Source organism: Etheostoma cragini, chromosome 4 (assembly GCF_013103735.1).
Source record: "Etheostoma cragini isolate CJK2018 chromosome 4, CSU_Ecrag_1.0, whole genome shotgun sequence".
NCBI lineage: Eukaryota > Metazoa > Chordata > Actinopteri > Perciformes > Percidae > Etheostoma > Etheostoma cragini.
Genome location: NC_048410.1, coordinates 14,290,646 through 14,310,173, shown reverse-complemented (window position 1 = coordinate 14,310,173; position 19,528 = coordinate 14,290,646). Strand labels below are relative to the sequence as shown.

The 19,528-nt window shown below is 39.9% G+C and overlaps 1 protein-coding gene across 4 annotated transcripts in view; it reads right to left on the bottom strand.

Annotated features, from left to right (window-relative positions):
- Nucleotides 1-521: 521 nt before the first annotated feature.
- The window catches only part of LOC117943258 (RNA-binding motif, single-stranded-interacting protein 2-like), a 25,433-nt gene continuing 6,426 nt past the window's right edge, over nt 522-19,528 (bottom strand). Inside the window, exons 1-14 of one of the 4 annotated variants that reach the window (XM_034869271.1) lie at nt 15,267-15,417; nt 14,890-15,053; nt 10,631-10,689; nt 10,182-10,273; nt 7,116-7,273; nt 6,922-7,001; nt 6,691-6,800; nt 6,465-6,508; nt 6,151-6,244; nt 5,815-5,865; nt 5,448-5,558; nt 5,223-5,303; nt 3,629-3,716; nt 522-2,793 (exon numbers count right to left, since the gene is read on the bottom strand). In XM_034869271.1, coding sequence (XP_034725162.1) covers nt 3,636-3,716; nt 5,223-5,303; nt 5,448-5,558; nt 5,815-5,865; nt 6,151-6,244; nt 6,465-6,508; nt 6,691-6,800; nt 6,922-7,001; nt 7,116-7,273; nt 10,182-10,273; nt 10,631-10,689; nt 14,890-15,053; nt 15,267-15,398 — 1,257 coding nt within the window. In that variant the 5' untranslated portion in view covers nt 15,399-15,417 and the 3' untranslated portion in view covers nt 522-2,793; nt 3,629-3,635. Of the gene's footprint in view, nt 2,794-3,628; nt 3,717-5,222; nt 5,304-5,447; nt 5,559-5,814; nt 5,866-6,150; nt 6,245-6,464; nt 6,509-6,690; nt 6,801-6,921; nt 7,002-7,115; nt 7,274-10,181; nt 10,274-10,630; nt 10,690-14,889; nt 15,054-15,266; nt 15,426-19,528 lie in introns of those variants that run through there. The other 3 variants (XM_034869272.1, XM_034869273.1, XM_034869274.1) reach the window with 3 other exon arrangements.

Sequence of the window (19,528 nt, the reverse complement as noted above, 5' to 3'; positions counted from 1 at the left end):
AATCAATTAAAAAACCAACAACAAAGAAACACACACAAGAAGAAACAAACTAAATGGTGTACAGAGGAAGTGGGAAAAAAAGACTATTTACAAAATTAGCTTATGTCGAAAAAAACTCTCACCATCAAAAAAGCTCTGGATTTCTCTTGGGTTTCTGCTGCGGCCAATAAAGTTCATAGTGAGTCTGTTTAAATGTGCACCAACACTTCATTACGTACACTGAGGGAAACTCAGCTTAACTAACAGACGTCAACAAAACCACATCATTTACATGTAAGTCCTCAAAAAGCCTTAAACTGGGCCTTAAACATAATGTGGAACATTGTGTGCACGTCACCACCCTTATTGCAATCTGAATCTGTCAGAAGCGGAAAAAGGGCCTTTTATCCAGCTACACACAACACATGATGAATGAGAGCTCTGTGACAGAGAGCTAAAAGATGGGTGGCTGCAACATCTTTGGTTGTGAAAATTAACAACAGAAACACACAGCAAAAAGTGTTCATGTGAAGAAAAAAAAGTAAAGCGTTAGAAACCCAATCATCAAACCTCGAGCCTTGAGAAAGACGTTTTTAGACAGCGTGTATCACTGATCTTAAACATGGATGGTTGAAGAACGGGAAGAAAAGCTCCCCGGAACCCTACAGCTAACTCCACTGATGTTATGACTAGCTCGACGGCATTCAAACAAGCCTGTTGCCATTCCGTAGTATATACAACTTAGTGTCAATCCTGCGAGAGATCAGGCAGTTCGTTCAGAGAAAAAACATTAAGGCTTAGCTAAAAAGTGTTTTCGCAGAACTTGGGATCACTCCTGAATTCATTCAGACTTGCTGCCTCACTAAAGGCTGTTATAATTATCTTTAATGGCACTTCCATGGTCTAGTGAGCAGTCCTTTGTAAAACCGTTATTTATATTATCTACATATCTACAGTTTTTCATGTCTGCATAAATTAAAGTTGCACTGCACGTGTTGACATGAGCTATGCTCTGAAAAGGTCTTGTGTGCATGAATCCTCTTTGAGCTGCAACACTGATGTAGCATCAGTAAGAATCTTTTGGATCAGCACTAAGGGAAGTCTTTGTTTGGTTCAACTCTCCACTCCAAATGACTTTCTGCAAACAGGCCCGATGCAATATGAGGACAGACGACACAAGGTTTGGAACAGAAATTTGTGTGAAAACAAGCACAAGAAAACAGCATCAATACATACGCAGAGAAAAAACTACCATCTAATCTCTGTAAAAAAAAAAAAAAGAAAGGGTAAAACTTACAACTAAAATCTACTTCAAAGATAAATTCATCAAAAATAAGGCAAGTTAGCTCAAGAAGGTTTTCAAGTGACAGAATAAAGAAAAACAGAAACATTTAACTTTCTACAAACTAAAAATTACTGACGGAGAATCAAACTCAAGTAACAACAGCAGCATTAAAAAAAAAGACTTACAGCTCCCTTTCCTTTCATACTAATTATTCTCAGGGAACGTGTTAGTCCTCTATTTGATTTCCCTCATTGCTTCTGATAAACTATATCTTAATTTAGTAACTGCATTTTTTCTTTGTACACATAATCTTTCAGTGAGTAATTTAACCGCTCAAATCTAAAGCACGTTCACTTCATCCCTCAGAGGATGAATTTAATGATACCTGAAGGTTTGCCACAGCAAAACCGCTTAAAACCACTTCTCATGGACATGGATGTGACATGGAGTTAAAATAAAACCAAACAGGGTGACTAGTAGTATGAACAAGTGCCATTTTTGATGGTGCATACGGGACTTGAACTGAACTGAAGTCATCCAAGCATCAAAACTACAAAAGAAGAATTTCCCAAATATTAGAGCTTATCATGAATGCATCGGCTAAGGTTAGTTTCATCATGTCTTGATAGACTACAGTATTAAATACTTCAATTAGAAACTTCTTTTCTATAAATGTATGTTTCAAATCTAAAAAAATAGAACTATTCTTCAAATATAAATAGAAATAATTGATTGTCTTTTGTTCACTTATGGAAGAATGTTAACAAAAAAAGAGAAAGAATTAGACTTAACTATAAATAATGTTACTATCGCCTGGGCATGAATAGAAATCTCTGCAGCAGTTACAGGAAGAAGTAGCTTTAAACGGTTTGCCTCCTCTCGGTTACAATGACTCGACACATCAGACCAGCAAACGTTTTTAAATCTGTACAAATTGTTGCCCCCGCTGCTGCAAAAAAAGAACATCAAACAACAAACATCAGGAAATCAAAATAAAAAGTTTGCATATTTTACAAAAAAATAAAAGACACATTGTGTTTCAATTTTTCCTTGAATCACCCTGAAACGTCCAAAATGCGTTTTTCTTTTAAAAATAAGAATTTTTTATATTACGTGCACAAAAATAATGCTCTGTGTCTTTTCCTCTTCTCTTAAGTTTGTTTTTCTTAGTTTCCTTTTAAACTTCTTGTTATGTTCCTTTTTTCAGTTATCAAAATAGATTAAAGCTTCTGTGAAGAAGATTCCCACCTTTGGTTGATCAACTCTTAAAGATGTGAGCAGGAAAGTCCAATAACGTAATTTTTGTCCTTTTTCTTTTAAAAAAACAAATCAGCCCCCCCCCCCCCCCCCCCCCCCCCCCCCCCCCAAACACACATACACACATACACACACACAAAAACAAACGCACGTTCCTTTTATTATCCGTGTTCAAGTCTGGGTGTTTGGTGATGTATGGAGCACAGTTCTCTTACAGCTGAATCCTGTTTGGTTGGATTCATCTTGTGCCCTCAGCCCCACCCTGCTAGGAGCTGCAAAACACACACGCACACACACACACACACACACACAAACACACACACACACACACACACAATAAGCATTTTACCACAATAAATCATTGTCTGAAACTGTTCAGTCTTAAAATGGCTAAATAATCTGTGTTTGGGGTTTTCCTTAGATGCAATAAAACACACAAATGCATATTGACAATACACTGAGTAGTACTTGTGTGTGTAATTCACTGGCTACTGACTCTCTTACAATACAGCAACTATGGCGGGCTCTAAAAGAAATTTAAATTTTGGGAAATAGGCTTATTTGCATTCTTGCAGAGAGTAAGATTAGAAGATCCCAACCACTCACCCTCATATCTGTTAGGTAAATATGAAGCTGGAGCGAGCAGCCGGTTAGCTTAGCTTAGCATAAAGACTGGAAGCAGGGGAAACAACTAGCCTGGCTCTTACCAAAGGAAATAAAATCCTCTGCCAGCACCTCTTAATCTCACTAATTAATTGACATGTTATATCTTGTCTATTTAACACAGGAGACTGTCTTCTGGCTCGGCCAGTCTTTGCTGGTTGCTTGGCCACCTTAGTGACGGCAAGACTTCAGGAAGTCACAGCATTTTCTTATCTAACTCTCGGCAAGAAGATAAATAAGCAGAACCAACATGTCAAACTATTCCTGTAACACTTACAATATGTATTGAAACAATTGTGCCTTCATGTGCTATCGGCCACACACACACACACACACACATTCACTACCTTAGCTTCATATGACTTGCAGTTTAGATACTTTAAAAACATCAGTCTACAGCTGTGTAATATGCAGGACAGAGCAAAGCGACCTTCACTGTCCTACCTTATCTTCACTTGGTGTGTTGGTACGAGTAGTTTGTGTGCTCTGCGGGAGACTCCATGGCAACCTGTTGCTGTTGACCACCATTCTCCTAAAAGAAGAGGATAGGTTATTCACAAAACTCTCTACTTGATAATTAATTATAATGTGCAAATTAATTTATTAGTTTTTATCACAGATAGAAAAAAGCCTGTATTTTCCCCCTGCCCTCCCCACTGAATCAAAGACAGTATATGTCTTTGAGACTTTATTATCTTTGAGTGGATCAACCAAAATATAGAACCGAAAAAAGAAAACGGAAGGCCACGGCGTATTGCGGGACGTATTTACTAAAATTCTTGCTTAACATTCACAATGTGCTATCATTTAAAGACATTTACCCAATCATACTTTAACACCCATCACTCTACTCCACCTTCTCTTCTCCTACCTCCCTCCTGATCTCATCCCTCCAATCACAGCCTGAGTTTCTGGCTTACTACTGTGCCTCTTCCCATTCATAAACTTGCCCTTTTTTCTCAATCATTGTCTTGCTCATCCCGCGGGCTCCCACCATTATGACTGAGCTCCACCTTTCAACAAATGACTCAAGCCTCTCCACAGGCTCAGCCGCCCTCCTGCTACAGCACACAGACTGTGTAGTCCGTGCCAAATGTCTCCAATAAATGATTCTGATTCTTATTCATGAGGGACAAAGGCTCTTCTAGTTGAATAATGGTTTAATAAAAAAACTATTATAGACCGATTTTCTTGACAGCACACAGCTATTTCACAAGAGGAAAATGACATGGGGGAAGTATAAGTAATATATGTTAATACATTCATTAAGTAATTCAGTTATTAATTATTCAACAATAAAGCGAGTAAGACAGAAATCTAAATCTTTGCACAATTTAATTCTAAATATCAGCAGGTGCTGAAATACAAAGCAAATGTGTAGATTATGAAACTTTCCATAGTATAAATATTTGGGGGAAAGTGTCATTGGTATGTTTTCTGAGGTCTACACCTTCCATTACAGAAATAAGAAAAAACTCAAAGGTTTTAAAAATGTCATTGTTAAAAATGTAAAGTCTGTTAGACTGCTAACATAGGCCAACTCTAACTACTTGGCCTATCATAAAATAATTGTGCCAGTAAGAATAATTTGAGCAACATCAAGAGTTGAATCCAAAAAAAAAGTCTGTCTTTTAAGTTTCTGCGAAGACAAACTCAGGAATGGCATGACTCATGTTTGTCCTATGTTTCTGTTTTATCTTTCCAAAACAGGACATGTTATTTCTGCTCTAATTTTATGTATTTATAGAATACTACAAGAATCACCAAAGCTACTACGCCAGTTTGTACCTGTCATAAAATATCACAGACACCTTCAGGGCACACTGTCCAGCTCAGTAAATTTGTCAGTTGGCAGTTAGAATAGTCACCTCTCCTACTTTGGTGCCCTAACTCTGCCACTCCTTAAAATACAGATGAAAAAAACTTAGTCTGCTAAAAGCAACAGCTTTTTTTGAGCTCACAGATGTGTCAAGTTTTAGTAAATATGTCCCTGTAAGAAAAAATATATAAGCAGCTGAGGTTGAGGCTAGCTTCCTACCTCTACTGGGACACTGGAGGGAGGCACTGGTGTGTACTGGGGGATGTAGGTCCCCTGCATAGTTGTGTTGGCCGGAATATACTGTAGGGAAGGCAGAGAGGAAAACACAAATTGTGTGTAGTATTTGACATGAATATTTGATCTTGTGAATTTCAGGACAGTATGGGGACAATTTTCTGCCTTGTCCACAGTGTGTGTGTGTGTGTGTGTGTGTTTGGTACTGACTGTGCCCGTGCTACCCAGGGACATGTGGCTTAGCTGCTGGGCGAGAGGTCCCATCATGGACGTGGGCTGGATGGACATGGCGTGATCCATTGTTGGGGTAAGAACTGTACCCTGTGGATGCATAGAAACGCACATAAACGTACAGCTTTTTAAGTCTGAATCACTACCTGTAATGGAATGCGTTTTAGATCCCTCGCAAGTGGCCAAACAGAAATATGCTTGGGAAAACAGTTAAGCTCTACATTTGGGGAGAATGCATCTCAGAGCAGCTGCAAAAGTGTTGAATGCTTCTTGCTTACGTTTGTTCTTTTGTGACGGCTTAGAGTAAATGGGGTATATGAGAGGAGGAGATGGAGGTGATACTCACAGCTGGCTGCATGAGGTATGACTGATGGTGCATCCAGGACGGGTTGTGTACCTATATATCAGGAAACACGTCATGAAACTCAATTGTAATGAGTTGCTGTTGCTTGCACAGTCCCCTCAATGCCTGTATAATGTACGTTTGCAGAGAGAGGTCGTGAACTTGAACACATATAATCAGTACTGTGGGCTGTGGTCCTCCCTGAGTGTCTGTTAACTTACATAATGTGGACATAATCAGCAGTTTGGCACAGAAAAGTAAAAGAAAAAGAAGTCTTGGCAATAAAGCAGATTTTAAAAAGTCAGTATTTGAATCATAAACACATGTGAAATAGCCCACCTGGTAGGATGAGACAGGAGAATGCATGTAAGGTGAGAGGGAAGTCTGGGCGATCATTCGGTTTGGAGCCAGACTGTAGGGTGAGGAGTAAAAGCTGTCGAACAGACGGAGCAAAGCGAGAAGAAAACATGAAGACGGCCACATCGTGTCAACAATTTGCAGTGTGTCTCCAACTGCATTAAAATCATTTCTGTGTTCACGATATGCCCTGCAGGGGGCAGCACTTTACTATAGTTTGACTACGTTTGAGTTATTTTCCTCAAACGTAGTTGAGGGTTGAGACTGTTTTCAGTCAGTCCATGAATACCACTCACCCATTTTGTAAGGCTGTGGGGTCATACGCAAGCGTCATTCCTCCCTGGAAAAACAATACACAGGATTTAGAAACAGTGAGGTCATACAAACACTGGTGCAGTCTGTACTAAAAAAGTCATCTAGCACAGAGTGAGAATGATGGTCTTGCTTTAATTTCCAACAGGAAATGTAATGTGAACAAGGAAGTTCCCTTTAGTAATCATGAGTTAAAAGTGGCCATGTTACCGTATCTCCATCTCTACCCCAGGTCCTTCCATTATGGAGGTACTTCCCCTGGCTCTGTCTCTTCTTCTGACCTCCGTCTGCAAACTTACATAATAAGGGCTCTGTGGGCACTGTGAAAGCAACAGATCAAACAAGAGAGGGAATTTAGTGGTCATAGTGGGGATCAAAACACTGAGCTCTGGCACCATCCATATCAGGTTCCTATAATACCCCAAAAAACATTCCACGCACCAGGCACTCCTGGTGGAGTCTTGATAAATTTGCCATTGAAATGTTGAATTATGGCCTCACACTTCTCCGTAGATTCCATTCTGAAATACAGTCAAAAGTTAAATTGAATTCTAGGATTATACTATGTTTTATTTACAGCATAAACTGTACTTAAATCATCACACAACACCATGGAGGGGTCTATTATGTCTGACCTAGCAAATCCCACACCGCGGCTTGTCCCGTTAGCATCTCGGAGGATGCGTGTGGAAATGACCTGGCCAAATGACTTGAGCATGCTCTCCAGCTCCTGCTCATCCATAGACAGTGGTAGGTTGGAGATGTAGAGGTTGGTGGGGTCCTGCTCTTGTTGCTGTACAGGAATAAGACATGAAAACCCGTTCACATACAGATCTGTTTTGGACCTTTATGAAGAGATGTGATTTGTTTTGTTTCATTGCAATACCAATAGATGTTGGTGTAAAAGTGGCAGACATCTGAAACTATTGCTTCATTAATACCTACTCGTTGGGTGTCTTAATGTTACCCAAAGTACTTCAATTATCTTCTTTTTTTTTTCTTCTTTTTCTTTTTAAAGGCCTCATTTTAGCATACCACTTAACAAACATCTTTGCAAATGGAAAATGTCTCACTTACAATATTTTTTTCACACTGCAGAAATTCCTGTGTAGGCAGCAGTGTGACAGCAGTCTTTCCATTAACACCTGCCATTGCTCTTGGCACATTAATACTTCATCATATGCATGTACCATGTCAGGCCTCATTTTTGTATTAAGACTTGATGCGGATAAAATGTTTTTAAGCAATAATACCAATAAACTGAAATTCTGAATAATTTATCACCCATGTGTCATTGCCCCAACTAAGGCTGTCTGGTTTTGCTAAATCTACACGCACACATTAATATACTGACACATCCAAAGATGAATCTGTTGGCAAAGACTAAATCACTAGGAGGAATGTTGTCTAATTAAGAGCTCTGGATAGCTACAAGTAAAGAGAGATTATTCAGAGACTTATTTTGTGACTAGCTTGAAAGTGAAACCTTGTGTGACTGTGCAGAAGCACACAGGAAGCCAGGCATGAAGTTAAGGAGTTCAGAGAGCAACAGGAGCCTGGCAACTGGGAGAAAGAGGCTGAGCCAAAAAGAGGGGAAGGCAAAACAGAGAGAAGGAAGAGGATAGAGCAGAGCGAGAGTGGGAGAAATGCAGAGCTTAAAAGGCTGATATTATGTAAAGGAGGGAACTGACAAGATAGGAAGTAGTGGGAGTCTTTAATAATTTGGGTAATGAAAGAGGGGGATGACAGAAGAGAAGAGAGCAAGAAAGGAAAAGAGGATAAAGGACTGCCTGCTGATTAAGCTTTAAAATATATTTAAAGCTACCATTTTCCATTTTGACTCAGTAGTATCCAATAGTTCTGCAAACCGGTTTTTTACTTGTACACAAAAGATACTGTCAGATGTGGGTCAAACAGCTATCTCAAAGGAAGATTTACTGATTAGCCTCTGTTCTCAGCTGTAAGCCACCTGGCCAAGAGATTACCTATTTTCTGTGATTATCGTCATTCTGGGTGTGGCAACACAGCTATTATGTAACACAGTGGGACACTACATTAGACTAATAGATATACTTTATCCATTATAAAGGATAAACTCCCTCCGGGTTTATCCTTTTATTTACCCTTCACCTCAGCTAGTACACACAATATCCATTTTCACATTCAAAAAATAATAATCCTGTTGTAGATATGAAAATGGGATTCGCTGAGGCTTCACAGTGTATTTTGTGTGCCAGGCCCCAAGCGAGCCATGTCTATTGAGGTGTGTCTCTGTGTATTTGCCTGCTTGTGTGTCGAGCAGCGCGGGTGAGGTGACGTCGGAGTTTGAACAGGGAGGTGCTGGGAAGTAGGAAGGGATCTATTTTTAACTCTGCCATGGTTCTCCTGCCCCTTATGCACGCGGCTCCTCTGGGCCCACAGCCTCGGGGCTGGGGTGGCCCGTTTGGGGACTGAGCATACTCAGAGGACGGCGAGTGCAAGGTGTGGCTCATTCTGTTTATGAACAACACTCTGCAGCAGCCATGGTGAAGGTGCAAACAAGTGAAACTACACTTGAGAGTTTGATGTTAAACTGATTTTAGACTCATGCTTGTTTTTTTCTGACCTGAAGTAACCCAGTGATTGAAGCAGCTGTGTATGTTTAGGTTTTTATAATGGTTATCAACACCTCTGACTGAGCAAATGCTGTCTGGGTGAGTCGAGTGTTGGTGTCGAGTTGCATTTGTCGGGTATTATGATACACAGGATTGTGTGGCAGTCTTACAGAGGAGGCACGGGGAACTTAGACTCCGGGTTTGGTTGCACTGGACTGGTCCAGGTCAGCTGGCAGTGTGGATCTGTTACAGTTTTCTGGGGCTGGGCTGAGGGAGACCCTGGTGTTACATTGCAGTGGGTCTGTTTGGGTACAGGACATGGGGAGGGGGGCAGGGACACTGGGGTGGAGTGTATTAAGTGCTGGTGTCAGCCCCAGGTCTGAGCCCAGACGTTTGACAATGCCAGCCCATTGTGTCTGTCCCATTGACAGTGGGTGTAGTGGCACCCTCCCCTGGGTTCCCTCAAAGGGGAGCATGAGAGCCAGAGGGATCAGCTTAATGGGCCGACAAGAGTTGCTTTGACTGCAGACACTTGGACAAAGAGCTCAGAACAAGCGCTACAACAGGAGCAGGTTAGCAACGTACACAAGCACAGCGACAAGGGCGTGAGGGAAAAGGAGAGAGAAGGTGGTGAGGAGGGCAATGAAGGAAGGGGAGACAAAATGAGAATAAAAAGGGAATGGAGTAAAGGATTAACAAGTAAAGAGTGGTAAATTGACAGATTAAAAAGGGTAGTCATTTTGCTAGTCACAAATCTAGTCTGCATCAAGCCTGAATTTACCCTTTGTACAAATGTTGATTATCGGCACAAGTTCACCCAACAAAGTATAACAAACATGTCTCTCTATAAACCAGAGTTTATCTTGAACCCTTGCCAATAGGGCACTGCATGTAACCTTTTACATTATAAAGTAGATAGATGTGTGCTTGATGAGGAAGGGACTACGACTCTCGGTGGTCAGAGTTTAGCAGGTGGCTCTTTGGAAATCAATAGATTTTTAGAGAAGACAAGATTGGATCCAAAGATGAACTTGACAAGTTTAGCCTAATGGTGATTGGTGAATTTGGCTGTGTAACAGAGTGGATCATGAGCTGGTTAAATCTTACTTTGGCCATCTGAGCCTGGACCCCACTGGACTTCAGAGCTGTAACTGCTTTCTGTGCTGCTGCTGGGCTGTCAAAGTCCACAAAGCCATAGCCTGTACAATAGAAAAACACATATTAAAGTAAAAAAATTACAATCGTGGCATAGCTTAGAAGGGGGAAACCGCTACATTTTCCACCTTGATATTATATGTTCACTTAATGGCTTTAAATGTGCTGGTAGATGTTTTTTTAACTTTTAAAAGAGCTATGCAAGCTGTTTTCCCCTGTTTGCAGTTTCTACGCAAAGCCCAGCTAACGTTAACTGTCTACTGGTTGAAGCTTCATAAAACAACATGAAATTCCCCTTTAATAACAATACAACCAACACCAGTGGTATGAGTAGGTCATGAAAAATCCTAACGCCAACTCTCAATTTAAAAATATAAAATGAATTAAAATGACTAACTCACCTTTACATTTGTTGGTGGTTTTATCCAAGATGGCCTTGGTTGAAACAATCTTGCCATACCTGTAGAGACGGACAAAAATACAGTAAACAGGGTCAATTCTGGTTGGCTGGTGCTCTCTTTGCTTGAGGCGCAGTTACCACTGGCACTTGTTTGTTTTTAAAGCCGTTAGTAGTAAACTTCCTCTCTATATCTCCTCTCTATTACATTAGAATCGGGGTTTCTATCAAAGTAGATCCAACAATTGGCTCACTCTTAGGGTTCCTTGTGCGCATTCGGATCTTGGAAAATCAGCCTTTTTCTTTAATGCCCCTAGAACATGTAACGCTCTGCAACAAACTCAAAGGTTAGAGGTACTCCCATCTGCTACTCTTTTTAAACAATTGGTGTTTTTTGTATTCAACTCTTCATGTAAACTTGTCATCACTAAAAATGAGGGAAACCTCAATGCCCTTTGAGTATAAAGGTTAATTAAAAAAATGACAGATGAGGTTACTGTAAGGCAAAAAAATCTGCTCCTACCTGTGCATACCAATCCTGCCACACTTCCCTAGGTTGCCTGACTACAGCTGTAAACATGAACACGTACTCCTTTGCGCAATCAGTTGTGTCTTTTTAATACGATCATGCGTGCCACAGAAAACTTTGTTCGCCTCAACCCTTCTTTGTATGCTGGTAACTCTGTTCCCTGGCGTTGTTTTTCGACAGACAGGAGACAGTACCCTAGGGCCAAAAACTATTTCTTCCAGACCTGTCTTTACCGCACACACTTACACACAGACTAACACACAAACACACACCTCTCTACTAAATACAGCTCTGGTCTTGGGGTATTTGTGGCTCAAATAAAGCTTTAAAGTGTTGTCACTAGCAATATTTGACTCACAAAAAGACATATTGACTTTCAAGGGAACTTACTGTTTGCCTGATCCATTTAAATACTTACAAAATAAGTCAAATGGTGTATGAAACACAAGCCAGTGTCCTAACCTTTACTTTCAGTCCACAGTTTTCAATAGAAAAACATTAAAAAGACCAATCAGAAAAGAAGAGAATGAATTAATGCGTTGATGCAGTATTATAAAACGTTAAAGCTATGAAAACCGCATTAAAAGCAGTAAATGAGAAGTGTTATGTAAGATGCAGAGACTAATGGAATGCACTATAATATAGTTATAAGACAGCACATCAGCACTACTGTATAATAGACCTGCCCTTGTCTGGTGAATTTAGCCAGTGAGATCCTCTGTTTGGGAGACATGGCATCTGGGCGGAATGTACACTGTAACCTGATGCTTCACCCCTTCAGTTTGCCTTCCTTCCCACCACATCCCTCTCCCTCGCTCTGTTTTTCCACACACACATTCGCTGGGTCCTACCCTCCCGCCTAGTTTCAGTGGACATTTGCCCAGATGACTAAGATCTGACTAGACGGCCACTGCAGAGACCTGTGTCACGTTTGACACCAGTGTCCAAAGTATTTATGCTAAAATGTTGTGGCCTTATCTCCTCTCTTTCTGAAATGTACATACAAATACAGGCCATGCATCTTTTTAGAAAACAAAAATAGTAGCAGATGTATATGTGAACAATCTTGATGTTAGCTACTTAATGTCAAAGGCCACAGCTGGATTTGTGCATTCACCGTATTACCTTCAGGATAGACACATTATAAAGGACACTTCCTCACAGAAATTAATAAATCATTATCCACTGCCACATAGCTAGATGACCTTTAAAAAGGCTATGTTTATAGTTTCCTATTGCCATCTAACAGCTGCAAAGTGGTCATTGGGCATGAATGAGCTTGACATAATTTAACCCATCCAACCAACCTAAATTTTACATTTATTTTGGTCATATCTCGGAGCCCTATGAGCACAAATGTAGAAATATACATTCAAAATGTACTGTTTACCACTGTTAGAAAGATTTTAGTAAAACAAAGTAATATAGTTTTCACGTGCTGGGCTCAAATGGATTTATATCACTAGCTAATTACACTAGTAATATATTAGTTTTTTACTGCTGGGAAAATAGCCTTAACATAAAACTTTGCTGTTCATGCAGTAAGGAGATGCACATGACCAGAGAAAACAGAAAAAAAGAGGCTGTGGTATTCCCTTTCGCTCAAAAGGTAACAAATCTACAACTACCAGAATGCACTGCGCCGCAACAGACCCACCAACACTCCTGCTGGTGAGTGATGTAATGCATGCACGTCATAGAACTAATATGGCGGCTGACTGGTACCAAACAATCTTGTCTTACAGGTAACAGTATGTTTCTGAAAACATTTGAGGCGCGTAACTGAATCTTGGTTTATTTTTAATCAGCACCGTCTAGTTTTACAGTTTAATCTAAATTTGGTCTGAGTTTGAGAATAAGAGAGACGGATGTCTCTCTCTCTCGATCTGCTTCTATGCTCTTTGTGTCTATATGCAGAAGTACAATTTGTAGTTCCAGCAAGGACTTGAGATGGGAGATTTGAGCGCTGGTAAGCTGGAGGAAAGTTTATCATAGTTCATTTACATATACTACCCGCACTGTTATGATACAAATTAGCAGAGTATGTAACTGAGCACTTTTTTTGCTAGCAGTGCATTTCAGGAACAATCTATTTTCACTGACGTTAAACCTCAGAACACAGAAACATTTTAAAATAATAATATAATAATAATAATAATAATAATAATTTTTAGAGACACTGTTCCTTTGAGACATATTAATAAATCTACTTTGATAAGAAAATGGCTGAATATATAAAAACAAGCACAAACGTTTCTTGTTGATGACAGCCACACTATACTACAGTATGCTATCAATCTGAATATATTAGTAGAATTTATCTCATTATTACCTTAAGTTTTTTTCCTTATTTCTTTAACTGTCCAAAAATCAAATCATCAATACATGGTTTGAAAGAAAATGTCTTGTCAAAAAGCCAAATTATTTGGAAATGAATGCACATAAAACAAAAGTTTGGCCTGCAATCATAAACAATGAGCCAGATTCCTGAGTTAAAGCTCATACTTTCAGATTGAAAAACACTGTGTCCTAGTGATCAGTTTGAGTTTGCATTAGAAGCATGACGAAGAAAAACAAAAGCTGTGTTTCATGTTTTCCCCAGCAGGAGAGTCCAAAGGTCTGAAGGCAGTGACTGTGTGTGACCCTCTGGTTACCTCAGCCCCTCTGCAGCAGAACAGCAGCCCACCCCTCTGTGGAGGCCAAGGGACTTGAAAGACAGCTCTGACCCATAAACGACTGTCTGACATTCTTTCCCAGCAGGCCATGCTACACTTTTTCCCACTCATTTAAGGTTCTCCTTCAGTGGTAGCTGTCCCACTCACCCCTAAAGCCTCTGTCCTCTCTCAACCTCTCTAACAACACGACAATGTCTCTGTCAGTCCCCAGCTTTTACTCACCCTGTTTCACGTACCAACCGCAGATTTCAGATCTTCTTTTGTTGTTCTAGCTTTGCCAACATGTGTTTGACACAGCCCTGACCTGCAGCAGCCAAAATTAGTTTGGTTGCTTAGTGGGATTTATCTCTCTGTGTTACCCTTTTTTCCATGAAAATTAGTGAGTATATACACAGGTGTTTCAAACAAACTTAAGCCTGCTAAAAATAGGCAATAGACTCCATTCCCATTGCCATTGTCTTTTTACTGGGGTGTCACGTTTAGTGTCACAAACATGCCCGGAAAGTGTTACGTTTCCTGCTACAGCTTTCCGATACAGTGCACAAAACGGCAACCTCTGCATTATTTGATATTGACCATCACTCTGTCACTCGCTCCAATACACGCACGCACGCGCACACACACACACGCACACACACACACACACACACACACACACACACACACACACACACACACACACACAAACACACAGCTGACATGGCTGTGTGTGTGTGTGTGATTGTTAAGATTTAATCAAACTGACTTTAGTTGTGGTAATTCAGCATCCTTATTCACAAACCACTTTTTGTCAAGATATATCACAGGCACCTGAATTAAATCATATTAAAATTATATTGTGGCAGACTTTGTCAAATCAGCAAATACTGTACAGTTGTCCAAATAATCAATAGACTATTGCATTGTGATAAAACTTGTAATATACACCTTCCCAAAATGTCACACTATTCCATTATATATATGAGCCTTATGGTGTGGAATTCTTGAGGCTCAAGCCGCATATCAAATCCAATTTACATATCATCAGTCCATCAAAACAAAAGTTTGTAAGTTACTTACGGTTGGCAGAGCTTGACCAGGTCTTGGTCTGTGGTCCCCGGATGGAGGCCGCGGATGTACAGATTAGTTTTACTCAGCTGTTCCCCTCCCCCACTGCTGTTGCTGCTACTGTTGGTGTTTGGACTGGGGGGGGCCATTTGGTGGCCGGAGGACACATAGATCTGCTGAAATATGAAAGAAACAGAGTTAATATGTATTGTGAAACAACTCCATATTTTCAAACAACGGCCAACATTGGACAAGCACAGATATTATTCAATGTGTTGTGTGAAAAAGTCAAAGGAGTATTTAAAGATGTTGAGATAGAAAGTAATACTGCAGGAAACAAATGATTTTGCAAAAAAATTATATCATACATCCCTCATGTCAACTCTCACCAATAGTGCTTTCTGAGGGGAATGTGGGGCCTCTTGGCTGCCTACTCCATATAGGGAAAAGAGGCCTCTTTCTCCATGTTGAGTAACTTCTTTTTTACTTTTGGAACAAGCCAAAAAAAACTTGCGGTGCATATCTAAGCTCTAAAGATCTAAAAATTAACATTTAGTCAATCTGATTGAATAATAGACTTCAACTGATTGTGATACACTATAGGCACTCATAGCCTACTTATTGAACAGATGGCAGCAATTCATTTAGGTATTTCTAAATGAATTGCTGCCATCTGTTCAAGCTTGCATTTCAATTGTCCTAAACTCGCAGAAGCCTCAGATTCCTTCTGATATTTCCCTCTCAAACAGTTTTTGGTCTAATAGTTAAGTAGAAACTGAGCAAGATGGACTAACTGGGTTAAGTTCCGTCCACATTCCATAAAACGTCCATTGAGCAAAACAAGGAAAAACAAGAATAATTCAAAGAGATTATCAAAAACAACACATCATAAGTTTGTAATTGACATGCTCTACCTCAACTCTTACTGAACCTCCCTCTCATTTTTAATGTTGGCTTGTTTTGTTTCAGCGAGGACATAGTGCCGGTGAATACTAGTTGTAAACTGGTCAACTAGTAGATGAGATGACTTACCACTAGGAACATGAAAGTCTGTTGTGCAACAACCACCTCTCACTATGGGATTGTGGCTCTTCTTGGAGCAATTAAATAAAAGATTGTGTAACCATGAAGAGGGATATTTATTTTTATTTGGGATCAATGTGGTTTTAACATTACTTTGAAAAAAAGAAAAGAAAGACCTCTCTTTCCAGGAATAGATCTATTGGCTGTTCTTCAAATAAGACTGAGGCAATAAATAGCAGAGTGCAGACCTGGCAAATGTTTTGTCTGTTTACTGTGAGAAAATTACTTTAATCACATTAATCTGACAGCCATATGTTCTCATTCAGTGTCGCCTAATGAAGAAAGAAGAGCAATATGCCTTTAGCTCAGCGCTGTGAGGGTGGAGCGTATCATTTGAGAGAGCAATTGGACAGAGGCGACAAGCGGACAATGGGTTAACCATCAGGAGAGAGGAGAGGGTCACTGATTAGACTTGTGGTGTTTATGAAAAGAAAGCCCAGCAGGAAGTCACGGTCACACCAGGACCACCAGCACCGCCAACCAATCTCACTAATTAGACGCCATCTGTAAGGCATGGCGCCCCTCTCAGACAGCCCCTCTGACCTGTATTTTACCAGCAGGACAGCAGCCGTTTCAACAAAACGCTCATTTCTCTAAAGACAATCCTCTCTTCCTCTACTGCTGAATAACTCTGAAAACATTGAATGTGTTTCTTCATGTTAGATAAGATAGAGACACGACCTGCTCAAAGTAAAACAAAGAACAGAGGCGTGTGCATTCTTTCCTTTCCTCTCTTTCATTCCAGGCATATTTACATGATGTACACACATAGATACACGTTCTCAGGGCCCCAAAACATGCATACACAGCACAAGCCTGCCTGGGAAGTTTTATCTATCTTGTCACAGTGTAGTTCATGATGAATACATTTTTGGAGGCAGATCATTTGAATGAAAGAGCAAGACAGCAGAGACCTGTAATCTCGTTCACACACTCTTTACCACAGTGCCAAGTCCCAATCAAGCTCCAGAATGTACCAGGAGCAGACCATTGCTACAAAACCCACTAAATCGACACACACCCTGTACCCCCCCCCCCCCCCCCCCCCCCCCCCCCCCCCCCCCCCCCCCCCCCCCCCCCCCCCCCCCCCCCCCCCCCCCCCCCCCCACACACACACACACACACACACACACACACACACACACACACACACACACCTCACACACATCTTTGAGAGCTGCATAAGATCTTTAGGAAAAATGCATTATCTATGACCTTTAAAATATCCAAAATATAATCAGAAACTGGACTAATCAAGTTTAAAGTACAAAAGCTTGAAAAGGTCTTTGCTGCCCTGCTGGTTGGTGATTACATTTCAGACTCTTTCAGCGTCCTTATGCATTTAAGTGGCATTTATTGTGTTGAAGACCTATGCTGAAACACCACTTTTTTCCCTTTTATTTTGAATAGTTAACAAATCATTAATAATAGATCAGTGGTGGCGGAGACAGCAACAAGAGCTTAGGAACAAATAAATCATGTCACCAATCTAGGACTGCAACAAACCAAGTTCCACCTCTGGGAAATTATGACAGGCCAATGTGATGTCTTGAAATTGATTGTTTGCACTGACCAAAAGTACAAAATCCCAAAAATATTCAATTTACGAGAAAAACACAGAGAAGCATCACATTTGCAAAAGTGGAATGGAATTTGATTACTAATCGTACGAAGCTCTAATCCAGTCCTTGGCTCCTATTTAACAGATTAGTAGATTATTAACCAAACATTTAGTCCATTTTAGCCAATTTAAAACTTCATTATACTAAAAGTAAGAACAATCTGATTAGTTCCATTTAGTATATATTTTAATGACAGTTAATAAACCCTTTCTAACCTTTATAAATATTCCAGACAGGTATTTCTTACTACTGATGTGACCGTAGAACCATTTGAAACACCAACCTCAGGAGACAACATGTGGGTTTTTGATGGCTTTGTATTTCTCCTCCTCTGCTGAACCGCTCCAAATTCATAGCAGAAGGCTAAAAAAAATACCACTGGATATTTTTAGGACCAAACTTAAGAAAAGAAAACAAAACACTTCTCTAAATAAGAGCATTGCCTTACATCAATACTCTGAAGCTGCCAGTGTCTTCCTCAAACACTGCATGCTGTTGGTGCTGGCTGACTTTAATCTTAAAGACATTAAAATGTACATAAAAAAAAAAAATTGTGTTGACATCAAAATATGCTATTAACAGTACTTAACTTATACAAACACAACAAACATTTTTTTTGATTGCTAAACAACAGTGGGCACCACTGGAGCTACCTGTGCAAAGCTCCAACTACAGTCTGCACTAGAAAACAGTCACCTGAGCTAAACAGGTCACATTTCCTGCAAAATCCATTCCAAGCAACACAACTCTTCACACGTCACACAGGCTCATTGCAGCAAAACCCTATGAACAATCCTCATCTAGATGACACACATTGTCACGCAGAACACACTGAGAGTAAAAATTCTAGCATCAAACACCAATACAGAAAATACAAACTTTTCATTTTTACAGTTTGAACAATTTGAGTGACTTCACACTACTCAATAGTTTCTTTAAAGAAAAGCTATAGATTTATGTAATATACCAGTCTTTACGTAAGGTAAACAAGAAGGAACAGAACTTAGCAGTTGGCTTCAGTATAGTATTTTGTCTCTATTAATTTATGGAGTTATTGGAAAATAAACTAAAGTTACATAACAGTGACAAAGAACAGAGTAACTAATCCTGACTCTTGCCAGCATCACGCAGAAGGTTTTCTCCATCACATTGGGTGTCTGCATCATCTCTAAATACTAATGATTGTGGTGTTTCCATTGCTTTCACCTCCATTACTTTCTGAAAAACAGTAAGAATACAGTTTTGCTATAGTAAACGTAGTGTTTTTCACATTTTGTTTTTTTATAGCTGTGTATGTAACCTCAGACATCTTACCAGGGCATATTGGTATCTTTGCTCTTTTACATGTTTCTCTCAAACAGTACAGTGTATAACTGTTTGTAACTCTTATTTATGTTTGTCTAAAAAAGAAAAAACTAGATGTTTAATAACTCTTCTTAAACATGGACATTTAGATAGATAGATAGATAGATAGATAGATAGATGTTTACTGATCCCAAGAAAAATGGGAAATTACGGTGTTACAGCAGCAAAATCAGTCACAAAGCACAAAATATAAATATAAATGAATTTGTTTAGGCTTTCAGGTAAACTACAATCAACAGTGTTTGATAGACACCAGACTGAAATCTATTTGGTTTTGAATGTGTGGTTAACAGTTGTGACAGTGTGTAGAGATTTAAAAACTGTGTTCAAGCAATGAAAAACAAACTAGAATTTGATCCACATGAGATGCTGCTGTGCAGACTGTAGTTAGAGTTTTGCACATGTGACTTCAGTTGTGCCCATCAAAAAAACTGTAAAACGCTTGCTAATGTGTCTCTGCCTAGAGGTCCAACCCTCTTCTTAGTCTCACTCCATCTCTGTTTTTATCTCTGTCTCTCCCTGTGGGGGCTTCTCCAGCTGACCCCAGTTTGACCCACAGAATTCCATGGATTTCCTGCCTA